Source organism: Cervus canadensis, chromosome 17, assembly GCF_019320065.1.
Source record: "Cervus canadensis isolate Bull #8, Minnesota chromosome 17, ASM1932006v1, whole genome shotgun sequence".
NCBI classification, from domain to species: domain Eukaryota; kingdom Metazoa; phylum Chordata; class Mammalia; order Artiodactyla; family Cervidae; genus Cervus; species Cervus canadensis.
Window position 1 is genome coordinate 36829895 of NC_057402.1, and position 21741 is coordinate 36851635.

At 38.6% G+C, this 21741-nt stretch overlaps 1 protein-coding gene across 1 annotated transcript in view; it reads left to right on the forward strand.

The window, feature by feature from the left end:
- The window catches only part of ETFA (electron transfer flavoprotein subunit alpha), a 70719-nt gene extending 52126 nt beyond the window's left edge, over nt 1-18593 (forward strand). The window contains exons 11-12 of the mRNA XM_043489955.1: nt 5315-5395; nt 18295-18593. Coding sequence (XP_043345890.1) covers nt 5315-5395; nt 18295-18333 — 120 coding nt within the window. The 3' untranslated portion in view covers nt 18334-18593. The remainder of the gene's footprint in view (nt 1-5314; nt 5396-18294) is intronic.
- The last annotated feature ends 3148 nt before the right edge of the window (nt 18594-21741 follow it).

Genomic DNA, 21741 nt, shown 5'->3' on the forward strand with positions numbered 1-21741 from the left:
GCTGGAGTTACTTAAATGAAAAAGACATAGTCCCTGTCATAACTCTTTTGTGGGAGACACACCAGTCCTAGATTGTAATTTTGGCTAAGTTCTAAAATGGATGATTGGGACTTCCCTGGTGGTCCAGTAAAGAATTTGCTTTCCAATGCAGGTGACATGGGTTCCCTAGACAGGGAACTAAGATCCCATCTGCTGCGAGGCAGCTAAGCCCATGTGCCACAGCTACAGAGCCCAGCTGCCACAACTAAGACCTGAGGCGGCCGTGGATAAAGTGGTTGGTATAAATCTGATAGTTCAATGCAGTCTCTCAGTCATGTCAGACTCTTTGCGACCCCATAGACTGCAGCACGCCAGGCTCCCCTATCCATCACCAGCTCCTGGAGCCTGCTCTGCATATAAGCTGTATACCTATTAATATGGTTGAATACAATCTGTGCTTTAAAATGTCCATAAGGAAGAAGAGTATGAATTTATAAGGACATATTAAAAGAGCCCTAGAGTGCAAGAAAGATTTTATCATAATTATTTGCAGTTGATATTTCAGGAATATTCTTTCAGTAATCTCAGAATTCTGTAACTGGCCAAAATCTTTTTTCTTAAATACTATAGTGGTTCTTTGCCCACAATCACATGCTTTTTCTTTAAAAATAACTTTTATATAGTGGAATGAAAAAGCTTTCAGATGATTAAACTGTCAGATGTTTGACTAGGTGGCCTCCAGGAAAATCATTAACCATCGTTAATTAAATAAATCTCTGCTAGTAGCTGTGAAGCAGGCTACTTATTCCCAGAAAAGAAAGACCACGATACAAATCAATGCCTATGATTCAAAATGTTTGTCCTTGTGACTAGATTTGAGGTGTATATTGAAACCATGCTATATTATAGTCTTTGACCACACTTCAATATAGATGGCATGTTTCTATGGATCAGTAGTTACTTGGACTGCAGTGTGTGCCAATTTCAGATATTCTGGAATATTCAGGCCTTGGGGCCCTTTTAGAGGAATTTACACATATATCATATAGGCTATATTTTGAGTCAGACTGTATCAAAATACTTGATAAAGGTGTTCTGCCTGTTTTCATGAGATGGAGTAATAGGCAGGGAAGTACTTAATTTTACTTCCAAAGATTCAAAAATTATCATTTTTTAATTAAAATAACACCATGTTAGAGTCAAAAGTCTAATTTTACTTTAATTGCAGTGGTGTTAGAAGCATCTGTGGGGAATACCAGACTATTTGTAGTGTATAAAGAAATCTGTTATTAATAGAATAATTGTGTAAACATAACACATTTTTTAAGACAGTTTCCCCATAATCTGTTACTGATCTGTCATCATAATCTTACATTTAAAGATTTTATGGGAGTTAAGAGGAACTTGTGGTAGTTTTTGTAGGAGACATAGTACTTTGTTACATTTATTTGCTGCATACATAAGGACTTAAACTTTTTTGTTTTAAATGGTCATCTTTACTTAATTGGCCAACTAGATAGTTAACTTTTCTATTCTCACAGTAGACCCAGGATAGTAACTTTAAAATGCTAAATGGAAAGCAGTATATAGAGAATAAACAGTTTGAGCTTTAAAGCCTATGAATTAGGGTATGACTTTGTTACTTTTTAAAGTTGAAATCTAACATTTATAGTCACAAGTTTAAAACATATATATTGTTAATAGGTAGAAAACTACCAATCATTTTATAAGTGAAATAAGTTGAGAATTGACTCTAATAATAAATATCTCATGATTTGACAAAGTTGACTTCTGTCTTGTTGAATAAAGCACACCAAAATATAAAATGGATGAATGAACTTTTATCTGTGGTTTTTATTCAGTACATCTAAAATTTTTCAATGACCTACAAAAATTTCCTGTTATATTTGGTTGGTTTGGTTTAAGTCAGATTATTAATTTATATACAGAAAATTCAGCATTTTTAGAATACTGCATTAAAACATTCTTCTGCCTGGTAAAATATACATAACATAAAGTTTACCATCTTAATCATTTTTAAGTGTAAAATTAGGTATGTACACACTGTCATTGGTATTAAATACATTCATAATGTTGTGCACCCATCATCACTATCCAACTCTACAACATCTTTTAAAACTGAAACTCTATATACATTAAATGGTATTTTCCCAGTCTCCCACCTCATAGTCCATATACTGACAACCACAATTCTACTTTTTGTTTCCATGATTTTGACTCTTCTAAGTACATTTTAAGTGGAATCATCATTTGGTATTTGTCTTTTTGTGACTGGTTTATTTCACTTAGCATAATGTCCTCAAGATTCATCCATGTTGTAGCATATGTCAGAATTTTCTTCCTTTTTAGGCTGATAATTTTCCATTATATGTGATTGTGTGTGTGTGTGTGTATACATACACACCACATTTTGCTTATCCATTCATCTATTGATGGACTCTGAAATTGCTTCCAAGTTTTAGCATTTGTGAATACTTTGCTATGAACATTGGGGCTACAAATATGTTTTCAAGGCCCTGTTTTCAGTCCTTTTGGGTATATATCCAGAACTGGAATTGCTGGATCACATGGTAATTCTATTTTTAATATTTTGAGGGACTACCATAATGTTTTTCACAGCAGTTGTACCATTTTACATTCCCACTAACAGTGCACAAGGGTTTTAGTTTTTCCACACCCTTTTCAGCACTGGTATGGTGTTTGTTTTTTTTTTTTGACAGTAGCCATCCTACTAGATCTGAGGTGGTATCTCATTGTAGTTTTGATTTACATTTCCTCAGTGATCAATGATGTTGAGCATTTTTTCATGTGCTTACTGGCCATTTGTATGTCTTCTTTGGAGAAGTGGCTTTTGAAGCCATTTGCCCAATTTTTGAATTTGATAGTTTGGTTTTTTGTTGTTGAGTTCAGTAGTTTTTTAAAAATATATTCCATGTATTAATTCTTTATCAAATACATGATTTGCAAGTATTTTCTCTCATTTTCTAGGTTACCTTTTTACTCTGTTGATAGTGCCTTTAGAGCCACAAAATTTTTAAATTTCCATGAAGTTCAATTTGTCTTTTTTTTGTTGTTGCCTATACCTTTCATGTCATATTCAAGAAATCATTGCCAAAACCAACATCATGCAGCTTTTGCTCTATGTTTTTCAGCTGTGAGTTTTGTAATTTTAGGTCTAATGTTTAAATCTTTGATCTGTTATGAGTTAGTTTTTGTATATGGTATTAGGTAAGAGGCCAACTTCATTCATTTGTATGTAGATATCTGGTTTTCCCAATACCATTTGTTGAAAAGGCTATCCTTTCTCCATTGTATGATCTTGACACCCTTGTCAAAAATGATTTGACCATATATGTGAGGGTTTCTTTCTGGGCTTCCTTTTCTATTTCATTGGTCTTTAAGTCCAACTTGAGGTTCCTTGAGAGTCCGTATGAATTTTAAGATGAGTCTTTTTCAGTTTCTGCAAAAGTCACTATAGCAACAGTTTTGATGGTATTATTGGTCGACAGTTTTTTTCTTTTACTACTTTGAATGTATCAGCCCACTTCTTTCTCGCCTCCAAGGTTAGTATTGTAAAATCTGCTGATAGTCTTGAGGATCCCTTCTGTGTAGCAAATCAATTCTCTCTGTTTTCAAGATTCTTTTTTTATCTTCAGCTTTTGAAACTTTGATTATGTGTCTTAGTGTGGAGTCTCTTTTGAATTCATCTTACTTGAATTTTGTTGAATTTCTTGGATGTTTCTGTTCATGTCTCTAATCAAATTTGGGGAGTTTTCAGTCATTATCTCTTTAAATATTCTCTCTGCCCTCTTTGTCTTCTCCTTCTGGGGCCACCATAAGATGTTTTGGTTCTCCTAATGGTGGTCCACAGGTCCCTTAGGCTATGTTCACTTTTCTTAAATCTTTTTTCTTTCTGTTCTTCAAGCTTGAAAATTTCCATTGTCCTGTCTTCGAATTTGCTGATTCATTCTCCTGCCTGATCGAATCTGCCTTTGGATCCCTCTCGTGAATTTTTCATTCACCTTTTGTACTTCTCACCTCCACAATTTCTTTGTGGTTTCTTTTTGCGTTTTCTCTTTATCACTGTTTCCATTGCATTCACACATTGTTTTCCTGACTTTCTCCTCATCTCCTTTTAGTTTTTTTTTTCCCAAGCATCTTTAAGATGATTATGTTAAAGTCTTTGTCTAGTAGATATGCCAGTTTCTGTTTATTTTTTTTTTCCTTTGAGTGGGCCATACTTTTTTTTTGCCTTGTGATTTTTTTTGTTGAAAACTGGACATTTGAACCAATAATATAGTAGATTCTTCTATTTCCCCAGAGTATGCTGGGTTTTTTTGTTTTTGTTACTGTTTTTGTTTATTGTTCTTATCTTTTTGATTGTTGTATGCTGTCTTTGTGCCAAGTGTTAACCTGAGGTATATAAACTTACAGGCTTCTGGAGTCTTTTCAGAGTCTGTGCCTTTCCCTAGGCATGTATGGTCACTTTGTAGTTTTCCTCTGATATGCATTTGCTTTTGAATGTTCTCGTCATTAATGTCTGGCTCCCACAGAGGGAAAATGAAAGAAAAGGAGAAAAATGAAGAGCACTGATCTTTTAAATCCCCTGGGAACAACTTTGACAGGTGGGGGGAAAACAGTGGTTGAGGTGCAGCAGCAATAGCCACCCCTTCTTTGCACCTTTCTGATCAGATGCAACACTCTGTGGTCAAAGCACAGATCCCCAATATTCAGAGGACAAGGTTTCTTTTACCCACTCTGACTGCTATAAGCTGTATGCAGGCTGTTCCAGGAATATGTACACAACTGCCTGCCACTGGGAATGAGAGATGGGGGTTTAGTAGCAACTATTCTGCTAAGAGCTATAGTTTACCATTCAAGCCTTCCCCTGAAAGTTGCAAACCTTTAATAGATTCCAAAATTCCAAACTGGTTACATGACAGATTCTTCCAGTTCAGTTGTTATGTAGGTGGGGAGACAGTTTCTCAGTGTTTCCTACTTGGCCACCTCCCTAGAATCCTCTCCTTTTTGTTACTTATCTACAACATTTTTTCATAAGTTAAAAAAGAACTTTTAAAAATAATGATATAAAGCCTTTTTTAAATATTGCAGTTGGCCTGTGGTAGGGAAGGAAGATAATTTTTTGTTATGTTCCTACCCAGAAACTTCTAAATTTACAATACCAGCACAAATTAAACTAATCTTATTTGGTAGACATTTTTAAGAATACAAATTTGTTGTTAAGAAAGTTAGAATAGAACCATCAGTCTGTGTGGTATGTTTTCTTAAAAAACTCTTTGCTTTTATTTCACAGACAATTGTGGCTATTAACAAAGACCCAGAAGCTCCAATTTTTCAAGTGGCAGATTATGGAATAGTTGCAGATCTATTTAAGGTAAGTTGGCCTGGAGAGTGATAGCTGTTATCTAGGTTGTCATCCAAGAACCTGCAGGAGTTGGTCAGGGAGGAAGCTGTTATAGGAAAACATTGTGTGACTGTATATCTGTGTCTGTCTGTGTATGTATATGTTAATATATTTACACAATTTTGAACTACTTAAAGTGAGGAGTTGTTCTGCTTAATATATGATATTTTTATGGAGCATTATATTAATAACTTTTTCTTTAAGAAGTCCATGTTGTCTTTAAACATCCATATGACTCTTGGCATCTCATGTACTAAGTTAGTACAGAATATGAAATGACTCAAGTAATTATAACCTAGAACCATATTTACCAGATACCTTAAGGAAATTCCCATCATAACCCCTCATTCAGAGACTTAATAGTGATGCTATAGCTTTTCATGGGATGGGTGGGCTCTCAGGTCCACTTTATCGACTCAACAGGTATGCTCTGCTTGCTGTGTTTGAGAGTCAGAGGCCTTCCTAACAGTGACAACTGTGGGGAAGAACACTTATTTCTAACTCCTCACACTCTTAATATTTTTGTGTTCTTTCTGCCCTACTACCACCCTTATGTTTGCCCTCTCAGTGAAAGAATTACTTCAGTGATAGAGTTGAGCACCTGATATCCATTTGGCCACATTTAAAGGTCCTAGCTTATGCGTGGGCTGGCCTCTTTTTGTCCCTCAGGGCTTGTCTACAAGTTTCTAGGTTACCTTGTGCAGAAATTACTTAGGCAGTAATTGAGGCTCTGAAAGTAGCATCCAACGCTAGGTTTACTAACCCATCACGTAGATCTATAATGAGCTTCTGTGGGCCTTTATGGAGAGGCTGCAGCCTGAGAACAGAACCAGGGGTGGTCTCCCCAGCAAGAGGACTGGCCCATTGCCATGGCTTCTCTAGCACTTGTATGATCCAGATGAACTCATGAGTGTAGTTTGAGAGCACATCTGTATTTTGAAGTGTGTGCTCATGCTCAGTGAAGAATGGGCCCTTCAGATGCTCAGCAATTACTTGGTGGTGGCCCAGCCTGCGTGCCAAGGCATCTTTCCCTGTGGAAACTCCCGCCACCCCCAACTCCCCCGACACACCCAACCCAGAAGAGCCCCTCTCTTGCATGGGAAAAATACAGCCCATCTTCTGTGGTCCTGGGGTTCTGTATCTGAAATGTAGGGTTTAGGTAGGTTAGCTGCTCCTGTGACCTGGCCCAGCTGTATAAGAACTGTGACTGTGGTGGCAGTCATTTGACCAAGATATTCCAGTGGGATGAAAAGTTACTATGAGAAAGATAAATATTTTTGTATTTCTGTGTAATAATACCTTTGTTCAAGTAGAAAGCATTTAGTTCCAGTGAAATATAGATAAAGGGATAAAGACCTTTAAATTTAAAAATGAAATTAAATACTTGCTGAACCCCAACCACGTCTCCTGTTGACATGTTTGCAAACAGACATCGAATGTAGTTGCCTTTTATTTTTCTTCAAGACAACATTTTAATAAATTTGTAAGTAATTTTGTTTAAGGTATGTCTTCCTGTCTGCTTGTGTACTAAAGCTGCCCACATACTTGATCAAAGAAATGAAGTGTTAAACAGTCAGACGTTTGTGATGTTCATACTGTGGATACCTGCCTTGGGGGAGGAGCATCTCTGTAGCAATGATGGATGCAGTGGTGTCCCACAAGCTGTGCCTCTTGCATTAAGGGCAACTCCTAGGTTTAACATGAGAGAGTATGTGTGTGTCTGTTATGTGTGTCTGCACACGTGTGTGTGCATGCTCAAAGAGATATTGAGAGTTCTAGGACACTGGAAGTGGAAAAGGACCTCAAAAATCATCCAATAAGCTGATTTCCAACTTGAGATTCTCAAGTTATTTTTGGTGTTTTAAGAAGCACACTTTAAAAACTTTTTCTGAATTTCTTATTGAGATAACATAGCTTTATAACATTATATAAGTTTCATGTGTACAACATTATATTTCTACTTCTGTATACCCTCCAGTGTGCTGACCACCAAAAATTTAGTCTTGCCTCATCATCATATACTTGATCATCTTTAGTCGCTGTACCCTCCCCCCAGCCCTTTCTGCTCTGGTAACCACTACTCTCTTCTCTGATTCTGTGTGTTTATTTTTATTTGGTGTGTTCATTTACTTTGTTTTGGGAGGGGCTGTCTTTTATATTCCACATGAGTGAGCTTGTCTTTCTCCTTCTGATTTAGTTCACTTAGCATAATACCATCAGGGTCCATCCATGTTGTCACAAATGGCAAAATACTATTCCATTGTGTACCTATAGATCACATCTTCTTTATCCATTCATCCATTGATGGCCACTTAAGTTGCTTCCATATTTTGGCTATTGTAAGTATGCTGCAACGGACCTAAGAGTCCCATTATATCTTTTCAAGTTAGTGTTTTTGTATTTTATGGATAAAAACCCAAGAGTGGGATAGCTGGTTCATGTGGTAGTTCTATTCTTAATTTTTTGAGGACTCTCCATACTGATTTCCAAAGTGGCTGTGGCAGTTTGCATTCTCACCAACAGTGCACCAGTGGTCCCTTTTCTCCACATCCTGACCACGAACACTTGTTATTTCTTACCTTTATGACAATGGCCATTCTAACAGAAATGAGGTGATACCACATTGTGATCTTTCACTTGCAAGTCCCTAATAATTAATGATGTTGAACATCTTTTCATGTGCCAGTTGCCTTTATGTCTTCTTTGGAAAAATGTCTGTTCACCTCCTCTGCCCATTGTTTAATTGGAGTGTTTGTTTTGTCGTTGAGGTATATGAGTTCTTTACATATTTTGGATATTAACCCCTTATTGTATCTATGATTTGCAGGCATCTTCTCTTGTTTCATAGGTTGTCTTTCCATTTTGTTAATGATTTCCTTTGCTATGCAGAAGCTTTTTAACTTGTCATTTGTTTATTTTTGCTTTTGTTTGCCTGAGGAGACATATCTAGAAAGATGTTGCTAAGATTAACGTCATCAAACTACTTGTGTTTTCTTCTGGGAGTTCTGTGGTTTCAGGTCTCACAGTCAAGTTTTTGATCCATTTTGAATTGATTTTGTGTGTCAAGTTTCATTTTTTTGCCTGTGACTGTCCAGTTTTCCCAGCACCATTTATTGAAGAAATCGTTCTTTCTCCATTGTATGCTTTTTGTTCCTTCATTGTAAATTAATTTTATTTCTGGGTTCTCTATTCTCTTCCATTTATTTGTGTGTTTGTTTTTCTGCCAGTCCCATGCTCTTTTGACTACTATGACTTTGTAATATAGTTTGAAATCAGAGACTGTGGTACCTTTAGCTTTGTTCTTTTTTCTCAGGATTGCTTTGGCTTTGTGTGTGTGTGGGGGGGGGGGGGGCGGTCCTTTTATGGTTCCTTGCAAATTATAGAATTTTTTGTTCTATTTCTGTGAAAAAGGTCCTTGGGATTTTGACAGGGATTGCACTGAATCTGTAGATTGTTTTGGGCAGTATCAACATTTTAAAAATGTTAATTTTTCCCATCTATTAGCATGGAATACGTTCATTTATTTATGTCTTCAGTTTCTGTCAACAGTGTCTTACAAAACAAAACAATGTCTTAAGGTTTTAGTATACAGGTCTTTCACTTCCTTGGTTAAATATATTCTTGGGCATTTTATTCTTTTTGTTGTGATTGTAAATAGAATTGTTCTCTTAATTTCTCTCTCTGCTGATTCATTGGTAGCATGTAGAAATGCAACAGATTTTTGTATGTTGATTTTGTACCCTGCAACTTTGCTGTATTCATTTATTATTTCTAATAGTTTTTTTGGTAGCATCTTGAGAGATTTCCGTATATCAAATTATGTCATCCACAAGTTTTTAGTGACATTTTTACTTCTTCCTTTCCAATTTTGATGACTTTTTTGTCTTTTTCTTGCCTAATTGCTCTGGCTAGGAATTCCAATACTATTTTGAATAAGAGTGGTAAGAACAGGCATCCTTGTCTTGTTCCTGATTTTAGAAGTATAACTTTCACCAAGCTTTTCACCACGAAGTGTGATATTAATGGGTTTGATATGTATGACCTTTATCATGTTGAAGCACATTCTTAACATATCCACTTTATTGAGAATTTTTATCATAAATTGATGTTGCACTTTTTCTGCATCTACAGAGATGATTGTGTGGTTTTTATCCTTCATTTTGTTAATATTGTGTGTCACAGTAACTGATTTGAACCACTGATATTGAACCACTCTTGCATTCATGGAATAAGTCCTACTTGATCATGGTGTGTGATCCTTCTAATGTATTGTTTGATTTGTTTTGCTAATAATTTTGTTGAGGATTTTTTTCATCTGTATTCATAAGAGAATTGGATTCCAATTTTCTCTTTTTTTTTTTTTACATTGTCTGGTTTTGGTATCAGGATGATGTTGGCCTCATAAAATGAGTTCGGAAATGTTCCCTCTTCAATTTTTTGGAATAGTTTGAGAAGGGTGGATATTAAATCTTTAAATGTTTAGTAGAATTCACTTGTGAGGCTATCTGGTTCTGAACTTTTGTTTTCTGGGGCGCTTTTTGATTACTTTGAGCTTTTTGATTCAGTCTCTGTACTAGTGATTTGTCTATTCTTATTCTCTATGTTTTTATGATTTAGTCTTGAAAAGTCTGATTCTAATAATTTGTCTGTTTCTTCTAGGTTGTCCTATTTGTTGGTATATAGCTATTCATAATATTCTCTTATAAGCCTTTGTATTTCTGTGGTACCCATTGTTATCTATCCTTGTTTGTTTTATTTGTCAGAGCCTTCTTTCTATTTTAGGTGAGTCTAGCTAAAAGTTTGTCAATTTTATTTATCTTTTCAAAGCACTAGCTCTTAGTTTTGTTGATCTTCTCTATCATCTTTTTAGTCTCTATTACATTCATTTCTGCTCTGATCTTCATTATTTCCTTCTTCTGCTGATTTTGGGCTTTGTTCTTTTATTTCTCCTTTGATTTTTTTCCATTGGCTCAATAGTTGTTCAGTGACATGTTGTTCATTCTCCATGTTTTTGTGGTTTTTCCAGCTTTCTTTTAGTTGATTTCTAGATTCTTACCATCGTTATCAGTCTTGAGACTCATTTTGTGTCCCAGCATACAGTCTATCCTTGAGAAAAGTTCCATGTGCACTTGAGAAGAATGTGTATTCTGCTGCATTTGGATGGCATGTTCTGTACAGATCTACCATATCAGGTCTGGTGTTTCACTTAACTCTGCTCTTTCTTTATTGACTCTAATCATCTATTGGTTGATGCAGTGGAATCTCTTCCTGTCACTGTGTTGCTGCCTTTTTCCCTGTAGGTCTGTTAATAGTTGTTTTATGCATTCCAATGCTCCTTTGTCAGGTGCATATGTATTAGTAAGTTGTGTCTTCTTATGAATTGTCCCTTTTTCATTATATAGTGTCCATTTTTGTCTTTTGTTAACTTTTTTGTCTTGCAGTCTTTTTGTCTGATGTGAGTGCAGCCCTGCTTGCTTGCTTTCGGCTGCCATTTGCTTGGAGTATCATCTTCCAATCTTCTGTCCCTTAAGAAGCCCACATTTGACTCTTGGGAGATCATCTGGAGTAAGACATAACTGTTATTTGCCTTTGGCAAGAACTAAGGCAGTGTCTATCTCATGCTGCTCAGAAATTCTGAAGCACAGTTATATATGCCTTTGATTAATACAAAGTGGTGAGGAAGTTAATCAGTCCTTAAAAATGCAGTCTTGGGAAAAACTAGTTAAGAAGATATGAAAAATTCTACTTGAGGTGCAGCTTCTCATTTATTACCGTGTGAGTAACAAGCAGGATGTGTTCTTCTTAAGTTGTCTGTGTCTCAGAGAGATGTGATTTAGGGAAGCTGCTGAGCAAGTTGTTGGCACAACTAAGCCAGGTTCCTGCTCTGTTCTCTTTCTCATTACTGCCTTTCTCACTCATCAGGTACCACAGCTGGTGGTTCACCACTGCTCCTGTACCTCAGATGAATTGCAGTGAATAGGACCACGTCTTCTACAGGCTCTGGCAACCAAGGCAGAGCTAAACAGAAATCAAATTGTTTTCTCAGTTGAAATCAGAATTAAGTGTAGCACAGATGAGTATTATAGTATTAGATTGGTGCAGAAGTAATTGTGTTTTTGCATTGTTGAACTTTGCCCTTTGATATTGGACTACATTCTTAATGTGGTTATGTTATGCATCATTTTGATGTATATTTCTCCCTTTATGTTTTTTGCTAATGACTTATCACTTGCTGTGTATTTATATTTATTTTAAGCTAGGGAAATGATGTTAGATAAAAAGCAAATTTGAGCAGTTTTCTTATTCAAGTTCAAAATAGGTCGTAAAGCAATGGAGACAACTTGCCACATCAATGATGCATTTGGCCCAGGAACTCCTAATGAACATACAGTGCAGTGGTGGTTCAAGACATTTTGCAAAGCAGATGGGAGCCTTGAAGATGAGAAACACAATGGCCCAGCCATCGGAAGTTGACAGTGACCAACTGAGAGCAATTACCAAAGCTGATCCTCTTACAACTACATGAGAAGTTGCCGAAGAATTCAGTGTTGACCATTCTGTGGTCATTCAGCATTTGAAGCAAATTGCAAAGGTGAAGAAACTTGATAAGAGGATGCCAAAGTGTTGTCTTCTCTTATCCTATGCAACAGCAGTGAACTATCTCAATCAGATTGTGGCATGCAATCAAAAGTGGATTTTATACAAAAGTTGATGATGGCTGGTTGAACAGAGATGATCCAAAGCACTTCTCAAAGCCAAAGTTGCACCAAGAAAAGGTCATGGTCACTGGTGGTCTGCTGCTGATCTGATCCACTACAGCTTTCTGAATCCTGGCAAAAACATTGCATCAGAGAAGTATGCTCAGCAAATCGATGAGATGTACTGAAAACTGCAATACCTGCAGCTGGCATTGATCAACAGAAAGGGCCCAGTTCTTCTCCATGACAACACCTGACCAGACATCGCACAATCAATGCTTCAAAAGTTGAACAAATTGGGCTATGAAATTTTGCCTCATCTGCCATATTCACCTGACCTCTTGCCAACTGACTACCACTTCCTCAAGCATCTTGACAACTTTTTGCAGGGAAAATGTTTCAACAACCAGCAGGAGGCAGAAAATGCTTTCCAAGAGTTTGTCAAATCCCAAAGCATGTATTTTTATGCTACAGGAGCAAACAAACTTATTTCTCATTGGCAAAAATGTGTTGCTTGAATGGTTCCTGTTTTGATTAATAAAGATGTGTTTGAGCCTAGTTATAATTTAAAATTCATCAGTCATCAAGACAGTATGGTACTGGCACAAAGACAGAAATATAGATCAATGGAACAGAATAGAAAGCCCAGAGATAAATCCACGAACCTATGGACACCTTATCTTTGACAAAGGAGGCAAGGATATACAATGGAAAAAAGACAACCTCTTTAACAAGTGGTGCTGGGAAAACTGGTCAACCACTTGTCAAAGAATGAAACTAGAACACTTTCTAACACCATACACAAAAATAAACTCAAAATGGATTAAAGATCTAATGTAAGACCAGAAACTATAAAACTCCTAGAGGAGAACATAGGCAAAACACTCTCCGACATAAATCACAGCAAGATCCTCTATGACCCACCTCCCAGAATATTGGAAATAAAAGCAAAACTAAACAAATGGGACCTAATGAAACTTAAAAGCTTTTGCACAACAAAGAAAACTATAAGCAAGGTGAAAAGACAGCCCTCAGAATGGGAGAAAATAATAGCAAACGAAGCAACAGAAAAAGGATTAATCTCAAAAATATACAAGCAACTCCTGCAGCTCAATTCCAGAAAAATAAATGACCCAATCAAAAAATGGGCCAAAGAACTAAACAGACATTTCTCCAAAGAAGACATACAGATGGCTAACAAACACATGAAAAGATGCTCAACATCACTCATTATCAGAGAAATGCAAATCAAAACCACAATGAGGTACCATTACACGCCAGTCAGGATGGCTGCTATCCAAAAGTCTACAAGCAATAAATGCTGGAGAGGGTGTGGAGAAAAGGGAACCCTCTTACACTGTTGGTGGGAATGCAAACTAGTATAGCTGCTATGGAGAACAGTGTGGAGATTTCTTAAAAAACTGGAATTAGAACTGCCATATGACCCAGCAATCCCACTTCTGGGCATACACACCGAGGAAACCAGATCTGAAAGAGACACGTGCACCCGAATGTTTATCACAGCACTGTTTATAATAGCCAGGACATGGAAGCAACCTAGATGCCCATGAGCAGATGAATGGATAAGGAAGCTGTGATACATATACACCATGGAATATTACTCAGCCGTCAAAAAGAATTCATTTGAACCAGTCCTAATGAGATGGATGAAACTGGAGCCCCTTATACAGAGTGAAGTAAGCCAGAAAGATAAAGAACATTACAGCATACTAACACATATATATGGAATTTAGAAAGATGGTAATGATAACCCTATATGCAAAACAGAAAAAGAGACACAGAAGTACAGAACAGACTTTTGGACTCTGGGAGAAGGCGAGGGTGGGATGTATCGAGAGAACAGCATCGAAACATGTATATTATCTAGGGTGAAACAGATCACCAGCCCAGGTGGGATGCATGAGACAAGTGCTCGGGCCTGGTGCACTGGAAGACCCAGAGGGATCAGGTAGAGAGGGAGGTGGGAGGGGGGATCAGGATGGGGAATACATGTAAATCCATGGCTGATTCATGTCAATGTATGACAAAAACCACTACAATATTGTAAAGTAATTAGCCTCCAACTAATAAAAATAAATGGAAAAAATTTTAAAAATAAAATAAGATTCATGGTCGAAAACTGCAATTACTTTTGCTCCAACCTAGTAATTCTGATGGAAGAGCAGACAGGGTGGCATAGTGAATACACTTCTCACTGGAGCTACCTTCTATCTTTAAAAATCAAAATTTTAAGGTATAACAGCTTAAAAATGCAATTATGCAAATTATGAATGAAAATTAATTATCTATTTGGGATTAAGATTGTAAAATAACATCATAAATCAAATAATAGCTGTGTAAAAAGGACTTTTTTAGACCAAATTTTTGTTTAAAAATTTCAAACTGTATCACATATGACAAGTATAAAAATAGCTGTAGGACTAATAATTCCCTAAGGTATATTGTGTCCACCAAATTTCATCATGTCTAGAGTAACACTGTATGTGCATAACATTTTATTTTCTTTTATTTATTTTTTCACTTCACCCTTCACCAGTCATTAGTTAGGACAAATTTATTTTTTCTTCATATGACAGAAGTAACATAGTACAGTAATTACAAGCTTCATTTCATATTCTGTCATGGGCATATACTAATTAAATTATCTTAGCAAACTTACTTAATCTCTCTGAATATAAGCATTCTCATAAGTAATGTAAATATCACCTTATAATGAGATTTAAGTGAGATTGTACTGCACTTAGTTTAGTCTGTGTTAAATATTAGCCTACCTGTTTGTATTTTGTTCCATGCAGGTACATAGTAGGTGCTTAGTAAATGGTAATAATCAGAGTTAGAGTTAGACAGAGGGAACCACCTGACTGGTAGTTTTGTTAATTATTTAAGATATAATAACTTTACTGAGCTATAATTCACATATCATAAAATGTATGCTTTTAAAAGGTACAGTTCAGTCTTGTTGTTTTTAGTATATTCACAGAGTTATATGCATCCATCACTGAAAGACTGGGTATAATTGTGTCTAATTGTGGAACATTTTCGTCACACTGAGAAGAAGCCCCATACCTATTAGCAGTCACTCCCTATTCATGTTCTCCCCAGCCGCTGGCAACAGCTAATCTCCTTTGTGTCTCTGTAGATTTGCCAGTCCTGGGTATAGAATCATGTAATACATGGTCTTTTGTGGGTAGCTTCTTAACATGTTTTAAAGGTTCATTGTTGTAGCAGCAGTTTATTCCTTTTTATTGCCAAGTAATAGCCATTGTATATATATGCCACAATTTGTTGATCCATTTATCAGTTGATGAACTTTTGAGTTGTTTCCACTTTTTGGCTGTTATAATTAATGCTGCCATGAGCATTCATGTATGAGTTTTTGTGCACTGTTTCATCTTTTTTGGATACATATCTAGGAATGGAATTGCTTGTATACTTTTATAATTTTGTGTTTTACATTTTGAAGAACTGCCTACTATTTTACAAAGTGATTGACTCATTTTACATTCCTACCAAATAATATACAAGGGCCCCAATTTCTCCATATAGTTGCTAGCACTTGTTATTATCTTTTATTATAGCCATCCTAATGGTTGTGAAGTGGTATCTCATTGTTGTTTTGATTGACTTTTTTTTTTTTGGATGACAAATCATATTGAGCATTTTCTGTGAGTACTCTTTGGCCATTTGTATGTCTTCTTTAGAGAAATGTTTATCCACATTCTTTGTCCATTTTTTTAAATTGAATTGTTTGTTTTTTTTGTTGTTGAGTTATAAGATTTCTTCGTATTTTCTGGATGTTAAACCCTTATCAGACCCTTAGTATGTTTTCCAAATACTTTCTCCCATTTTGTCAGTTGTCTTTTCACTTTCTTAATGATATCCTTTGATGACAAAAGTTTTAAATTTTGAAAAAGTCCAGTTCCTCTGTTTTTTGTTGCTTATGCTTTGGATGTCATATCCAAGAATCTATTGTCATAATCCAAGGTCTTGATGATTTACCCCTACATTTTCTTCTAAGAGTTTTATGTTGTTTAACTAGGTTTTTGATCCATCTTAAATTAATATTTGTGTTTGGTGTGAGGTGAAGGTCCAGCATCATTCTTTTGCATGTGGATATCCAGTTGTCCGTCTCTGTTGGAGAGACTGTTGTGTCCCCATTGATTAGACTTGGCATAACTCCTATCTGTTTAAACCTTTTCCACCTCTCTCCAACATAGCCATTCACTACAGTCAATTCTAATCCCTTTACTGTTTCTGGAACCTACAGTGTTTGTCTGTTTGCCACCTCATTTTTTGCCCAGAATCTTTTTTTTCTCCATGTTAAATGTTCTGATTTTTCATAGTCCATACCAGACTCAACTTACCTCAGAATGCTTGAATTTGGAGCTTTTAATGCCATTCTCATCCTCTTATATTACAGTGTAAGATGAGCAAATTTCTAATCAAGTGGTTCTTAGACCTCTGTCTCTTCCCTCCTTGTGGCCAGGAATCAGGCCTGATCTTCTCTATTTCCCATAATGCTTATCCTGAGGAAATACTAAATAAATGAGTGAAATATAGTTGTGCTGTGACTTATATCAGTAGATTGTCCTTTTTGAGACATAAATTCACTCTCATCTGGTCTTACTGAGTAGGAAGCTGCCTCTGCAATATCTAAAATAGAAAAAAATAAGAATTCAGATCTTTCAGTGTGCTGAGGCCATTAGATACTCAGTAAACTGAGTTGGCATGTTTTTTTCCCTAACCAAGGCATTGTTTGGTATGCTTGGGAATTCCGAGATTGATCTAACAAAAATAATATGGAGCATGGAGAGAGAAAGACCCCTCAACCCTTTTGGGGGGAGTGTGGCAGGGGGACTTTCTGTAAGGTTTTTAAAAACTATGTTCTAAACCAAACTGATGTTTTATTTAAAAGAAGTTGGGCCCTAGCCCATTTTTCATGAAACACGTAGGTCCCACATGAGGCTCGTTTAGCATGTCTTCTGTGTGACTGGCATAAGCTCATGGTCTCTCCGCCGAGGAAACGGGGGGAAGTGGTGCCAGCACTTAATGCTGCCCCTGAGCTAATGCCTGCTGGCTCCGTGGTAAACATGGGCCTTTTAATAGGCTGGAGACAAAGTGACATTCGGAAGAAACAACATGTCGACAATTTCCTTAATAAATTTTGTACGAACACATTATTTCCACCTAATGGAAATGTAGCTCTCTTAAATAATTGAGAGGCTATATTCATCAGTGGCGAGTTCAGCTGGGATCTTTGTGAGCTAGGGCAGTCGACAACCCCTTGGAAGCTGAGTAATTGATATTTTACACAAGTGGCTAGGCTAGTTTTCAAGCAGGCCCTGTGTGACATTCTCCTGCAGTCCCCACATGTAGCCCTCCTCTGTGATCCAGGCTGTCACAAAGCAGCTCCACACCGAAAGCTCCAGCTGCAGCCGCTGAACCGCCCAGGCCAAGGGTTAGTAATGAATCCTTTCTAAAGTGGGAGCCAGCTTGGTCAGTTTCCTTCACTGGGATTTCTTGCTGTTTGCTGACCAGCCACTGCGTTAGCACAAGGCCTTTTTTTTAGTAAAGAACGACGATGGGTGATGTCCCGCATGCTCATTTTTATGTGCCAGAAGATGGTAACGTGTGCTGAGGAATAACAACTACAGTGTTTGTTACATGAATGATGAATGAATGAACAAACAGTGAGAAAACAAGTACTAGAGGAAGTTGACAGGAGTCGTGACTAAGCAAGACTTTGAAGGTAAGGCAGGACTGCAGTGAGGGAAGGAAGAGTGCCAGGAAACACAGAGATCAAAAATATACACTGTTCTCAACACAGACAAGAGAAATTGGACTTCCTGTTCGCAGTGGTGCCTTTCTGAGGTCTGGGGTTGTGTCACAAAGGCTTCCAAGCCATGAGTGGGCTTTTGGCTCTGCTAGCCACGTGTCCAGGATGGGTATAGTTTCCCCATGGATGGGAAGAGAGGCTGTGGGAAAACAGGGAATTCCTTGGTGAGGCAGAGGGAGGGGGCAGTTTGTACCTCCTGTACCTCGCTGGTAATTCACATTGTTACTTTTGGCCTCTTTGTACTCCTTAAGGAGCTGTGACCTTATCACAATGAAAACTCAAATTGCTTAATTATTAATTTTTTAAATTTGCAGGTTGTTCCTGAAATGACTGAGCTATTGAAGAAGAAATGAGTCATGATCATGTCTTAAGAAGGAAGATAATATCAAAGTATATTCAGTTGAAATCATAGAAATTCATGGCTAATATAACAATCATTGGAAAGTGTGGAGAGCTACATATCATAATTTGAGGAAAATTTCTAACAGACACCAAATACTTTTTTTATGGGGTTATTATTATTTCTTAATTATTGGTGGTTCTAAACAGTTATTTTTTTGAAATTTTATAGTTCTGTAATACATAATAAAGCCTTTCCATAACTTTAAAACTATTACCAGAAATATGCCTATCTTTGTAAAGGAAGAGAGAAAATTGAAAAAACAGGAGTGAAAATTATTATTTGTTCTTTGCCTGTGTTGTTCATGGATGGCTCTGTATTTTTATAAACATGAATGTTCCCACCAGTCTAATCAACATAATCCAGTTGTTGAGACAAGGAAACTAGAGTGGTAAATTTAGAGTTAAAAAAGCAGGGCCACAAAGCGTGAATATTATCTTAAATATATTCCAGTCTCTAGAAAATCATAGCTAATGTGACAAAAGCAGACCAGCCTTAAACCTGAACCTGCTGAATGTATTTAGTTGACTTAAATTGATTTAATTTTCCATTTCATTTTAAGATCTTGGCAGTTTACAGTTCTTGGTGTCTATAAAGAAGAGGCAAGCTGGAGAAGGAGCTGCATTGAGACAGTGTGGCCTCCTCTGCTAACAGATAGCTCGATACTGTTGTAAATGTTAAAAGTCTTGCTCAGATATGGCTCTGGCTTTTCTCTCGCCCTCCTGGTGGCTCCCTTTGGACTGCCTTAGAAAGCAGCCAGGCATGCACGCTGGCCACACGCGCGTGCGCTCCTGCACTCTCCCATGCTGCCCTAGGGCACGGGCTGAGGGTGAGAGCGGCACAGCGGCCAGGCGCTTGTGCGAGTGCAGCCCGAGGAACAGGGGCTGGTGAGGTGTCGGCCAAGACTGCAAGAAGGCGTGGGCAGGGATCTGGGGTCTTAGAAGGGTCAGGAGTCAGCAGGTGGGTTGAATGAAGAGAACTGCCATGCTGAAGCTGAGCCACAGAAGGTGTAATTGGTGACAAGAAAGACGGCAGGGAAGAGATGGGAAGTGACTTGTGATACACAAAGGGAGGGAGCAGAGGGCCCAGCGGGCCCTTAGTGTGGCCAGCCTGGGGCTGATTAGTTGAACCCTTTTTTGATGCGTTATAATCACTTGCTGTGAAACACCCCTTGAAGTTAAATGTCACTGGCACTTCTGCCTTCTTGTAATGAAGTGAGAGGAGCAGCCAAGTAGTGCTCAGTGTTAGAGCTGCAGCACCCTAGCATGCAGAGCTGAGGGCCGGTCCGGCTCGGCCCCCTTGTGCAGGGAGGGATACCGTGGCACAGAGAGACGTGAAGGAGCTGAAGTGACTTGTCCAAGGCCACATAATTTGACTCTCTCTTGCAGAAGTAATGCCTGTATCTTGTTGCTATCTTTGGGGCTCTTGCCAAGGAAGCTAACCTTACTCGGGGCCTTTTCCATTGACTCTTCATCCCTGTGGGATACCATAACTGGGGGGACAGGAGAGAAGCAGAAGTGGAGGCTGCAGAGGTACACCCAGTGTATACAGGGTGTGCCAGCTCAGGGAGGTCCATCCCAAGGGGTATCTTTGTGTGGTTCTTAGCCTCGGGGTTGATCTATTTGGTCTTTCTCCCTTTTGTCTCCCTCCTGTCATGACTGTCCTGCTCCAGCTCCAAGCAGCTGTTCAGTTAATATACTGAATACAATTAATCACCGTCATAATAGCATTAAGTAGGGGCTTCCCAGGTAGCTCTGTGGTAAAGAATCCACCTGCCAATGCAGGAGACCTAGGTTCGATCCCTGAGTTGGGAAGAACCCCTAGGGAAGGGAATGGCAACCCACTCCAGTATTCTTGCCTGGAGAATTCCATGGACAGAGGAGCCTGGCTGGCTACAGTCCATGGGGGTCACAAAAAGTCGGACACGACAGAGCGACTGAGCACACACATGGCGCTTACTATATGTCACATACTAAACCCTTCAATACTCACAACAGCTGTAAGATAGATGCTATTCTTATCCCTGTTTTACAGATGAGGAAGCTGAGGCACAAAGAGGGTATGTAACTTGCGCAATTTCAGACAGCTTACAAACGAGAGCCATGATTTGGAACCAGGAAGTCTGGCTTCAGAGCAGTGGCTTCACCGCTGTGTGCTTCTGCCTCACCTCGGCTGGAGGAACAGGGAGTGGCTGCATGGCACCCTCAGGCGGAGGGTTGTTACTATTCCTTGTCTATTGTTAGAAGTAACCACGTCAGTATATCCAGTATGTTCCACAAAGAGCGGCATGACGTCCTGAGGCCTTGTCACCCAAACAGGTCTTCGGGATCACCCTTCTGGCAACAGGGAGATAGATACTATACTAGCCTGTGTTGAGGAAGGCCTGTCACTTGATCTAGAGGAATAACATAAGCTGGCGGAGTGCTCAGGACAGACAGAGAGAGGAAGAAAAGATGGACGCGATTAGGAGGCTGTTGCAGGAATCCTCTGGCTTATGCCCTGAATGGGTTTGACTGAAAGCTCTTTGGGTACAGAATGGGTCCCCTGAGGCTGTGGAAATGGGTCCGGTGCTGTGGGCGAGGCTGGCAGAGAGTGGGGCTCGTCCTCGAAGGATAGTGTGGGAGCCACGCTGCCGGCAGAGCCTGGGCATGTCTGCACTGGGCTGGGAGGCTTTGAATGCAACCCCAGCCATAAGCGCTCTCTGTGCTGTCTGTGTGAGAGGGGTTTGGTTGCATTTCACACCGTCTCTCACGGGGGTGAGAGGGGTTTTTGTTTTTGGTCCATGTAAAAGTGTGCTTAAGAGGCTGGGAAACCCAGAGAACACTATTGATTATAACAGATGGATTTGGTTAGCTGTTGCCAAACAAAAGAAGACTTGACTGATAACCTTGTTAAAAGCCCATTTAGGGTGATATATTGCTCCAATTTGTATAGCCCTAAAAATATTTTGTGGGGCACCCACATGAAGAAGAGTTGCTGATAATCCTTGGTTTATAATAGCACTCTCTTGTCAGTTACCCGCTCAGAGGTGGGAAGGGTAGGAAACTGAAGAAGTCAGGCTCTCAGGAGGGGTGATCTGCCCCAGGGCACAAAGCGGTGGTAGAGCTGGACACAAACCAGAATTCTGGCAAATATTACTTGTTAAGAACCTACTAGGTGCATTACCTATCCTTCTCTAATACAACGGTCTCCAAAGTGGGTATCATCACCCCTACTTTCTGGATGAAGAAATGGGCTGAGCAGAGGCAGTCAGTGAGATACAAAGCCTGAGCCGACTCCAGGCCTGGAGAGCTTGGCCTTTGCACCGTACCAGGCTGCCTCCCCAACATCTTCAGCTTCTCTAGGACTCTCCTCTGGTTTG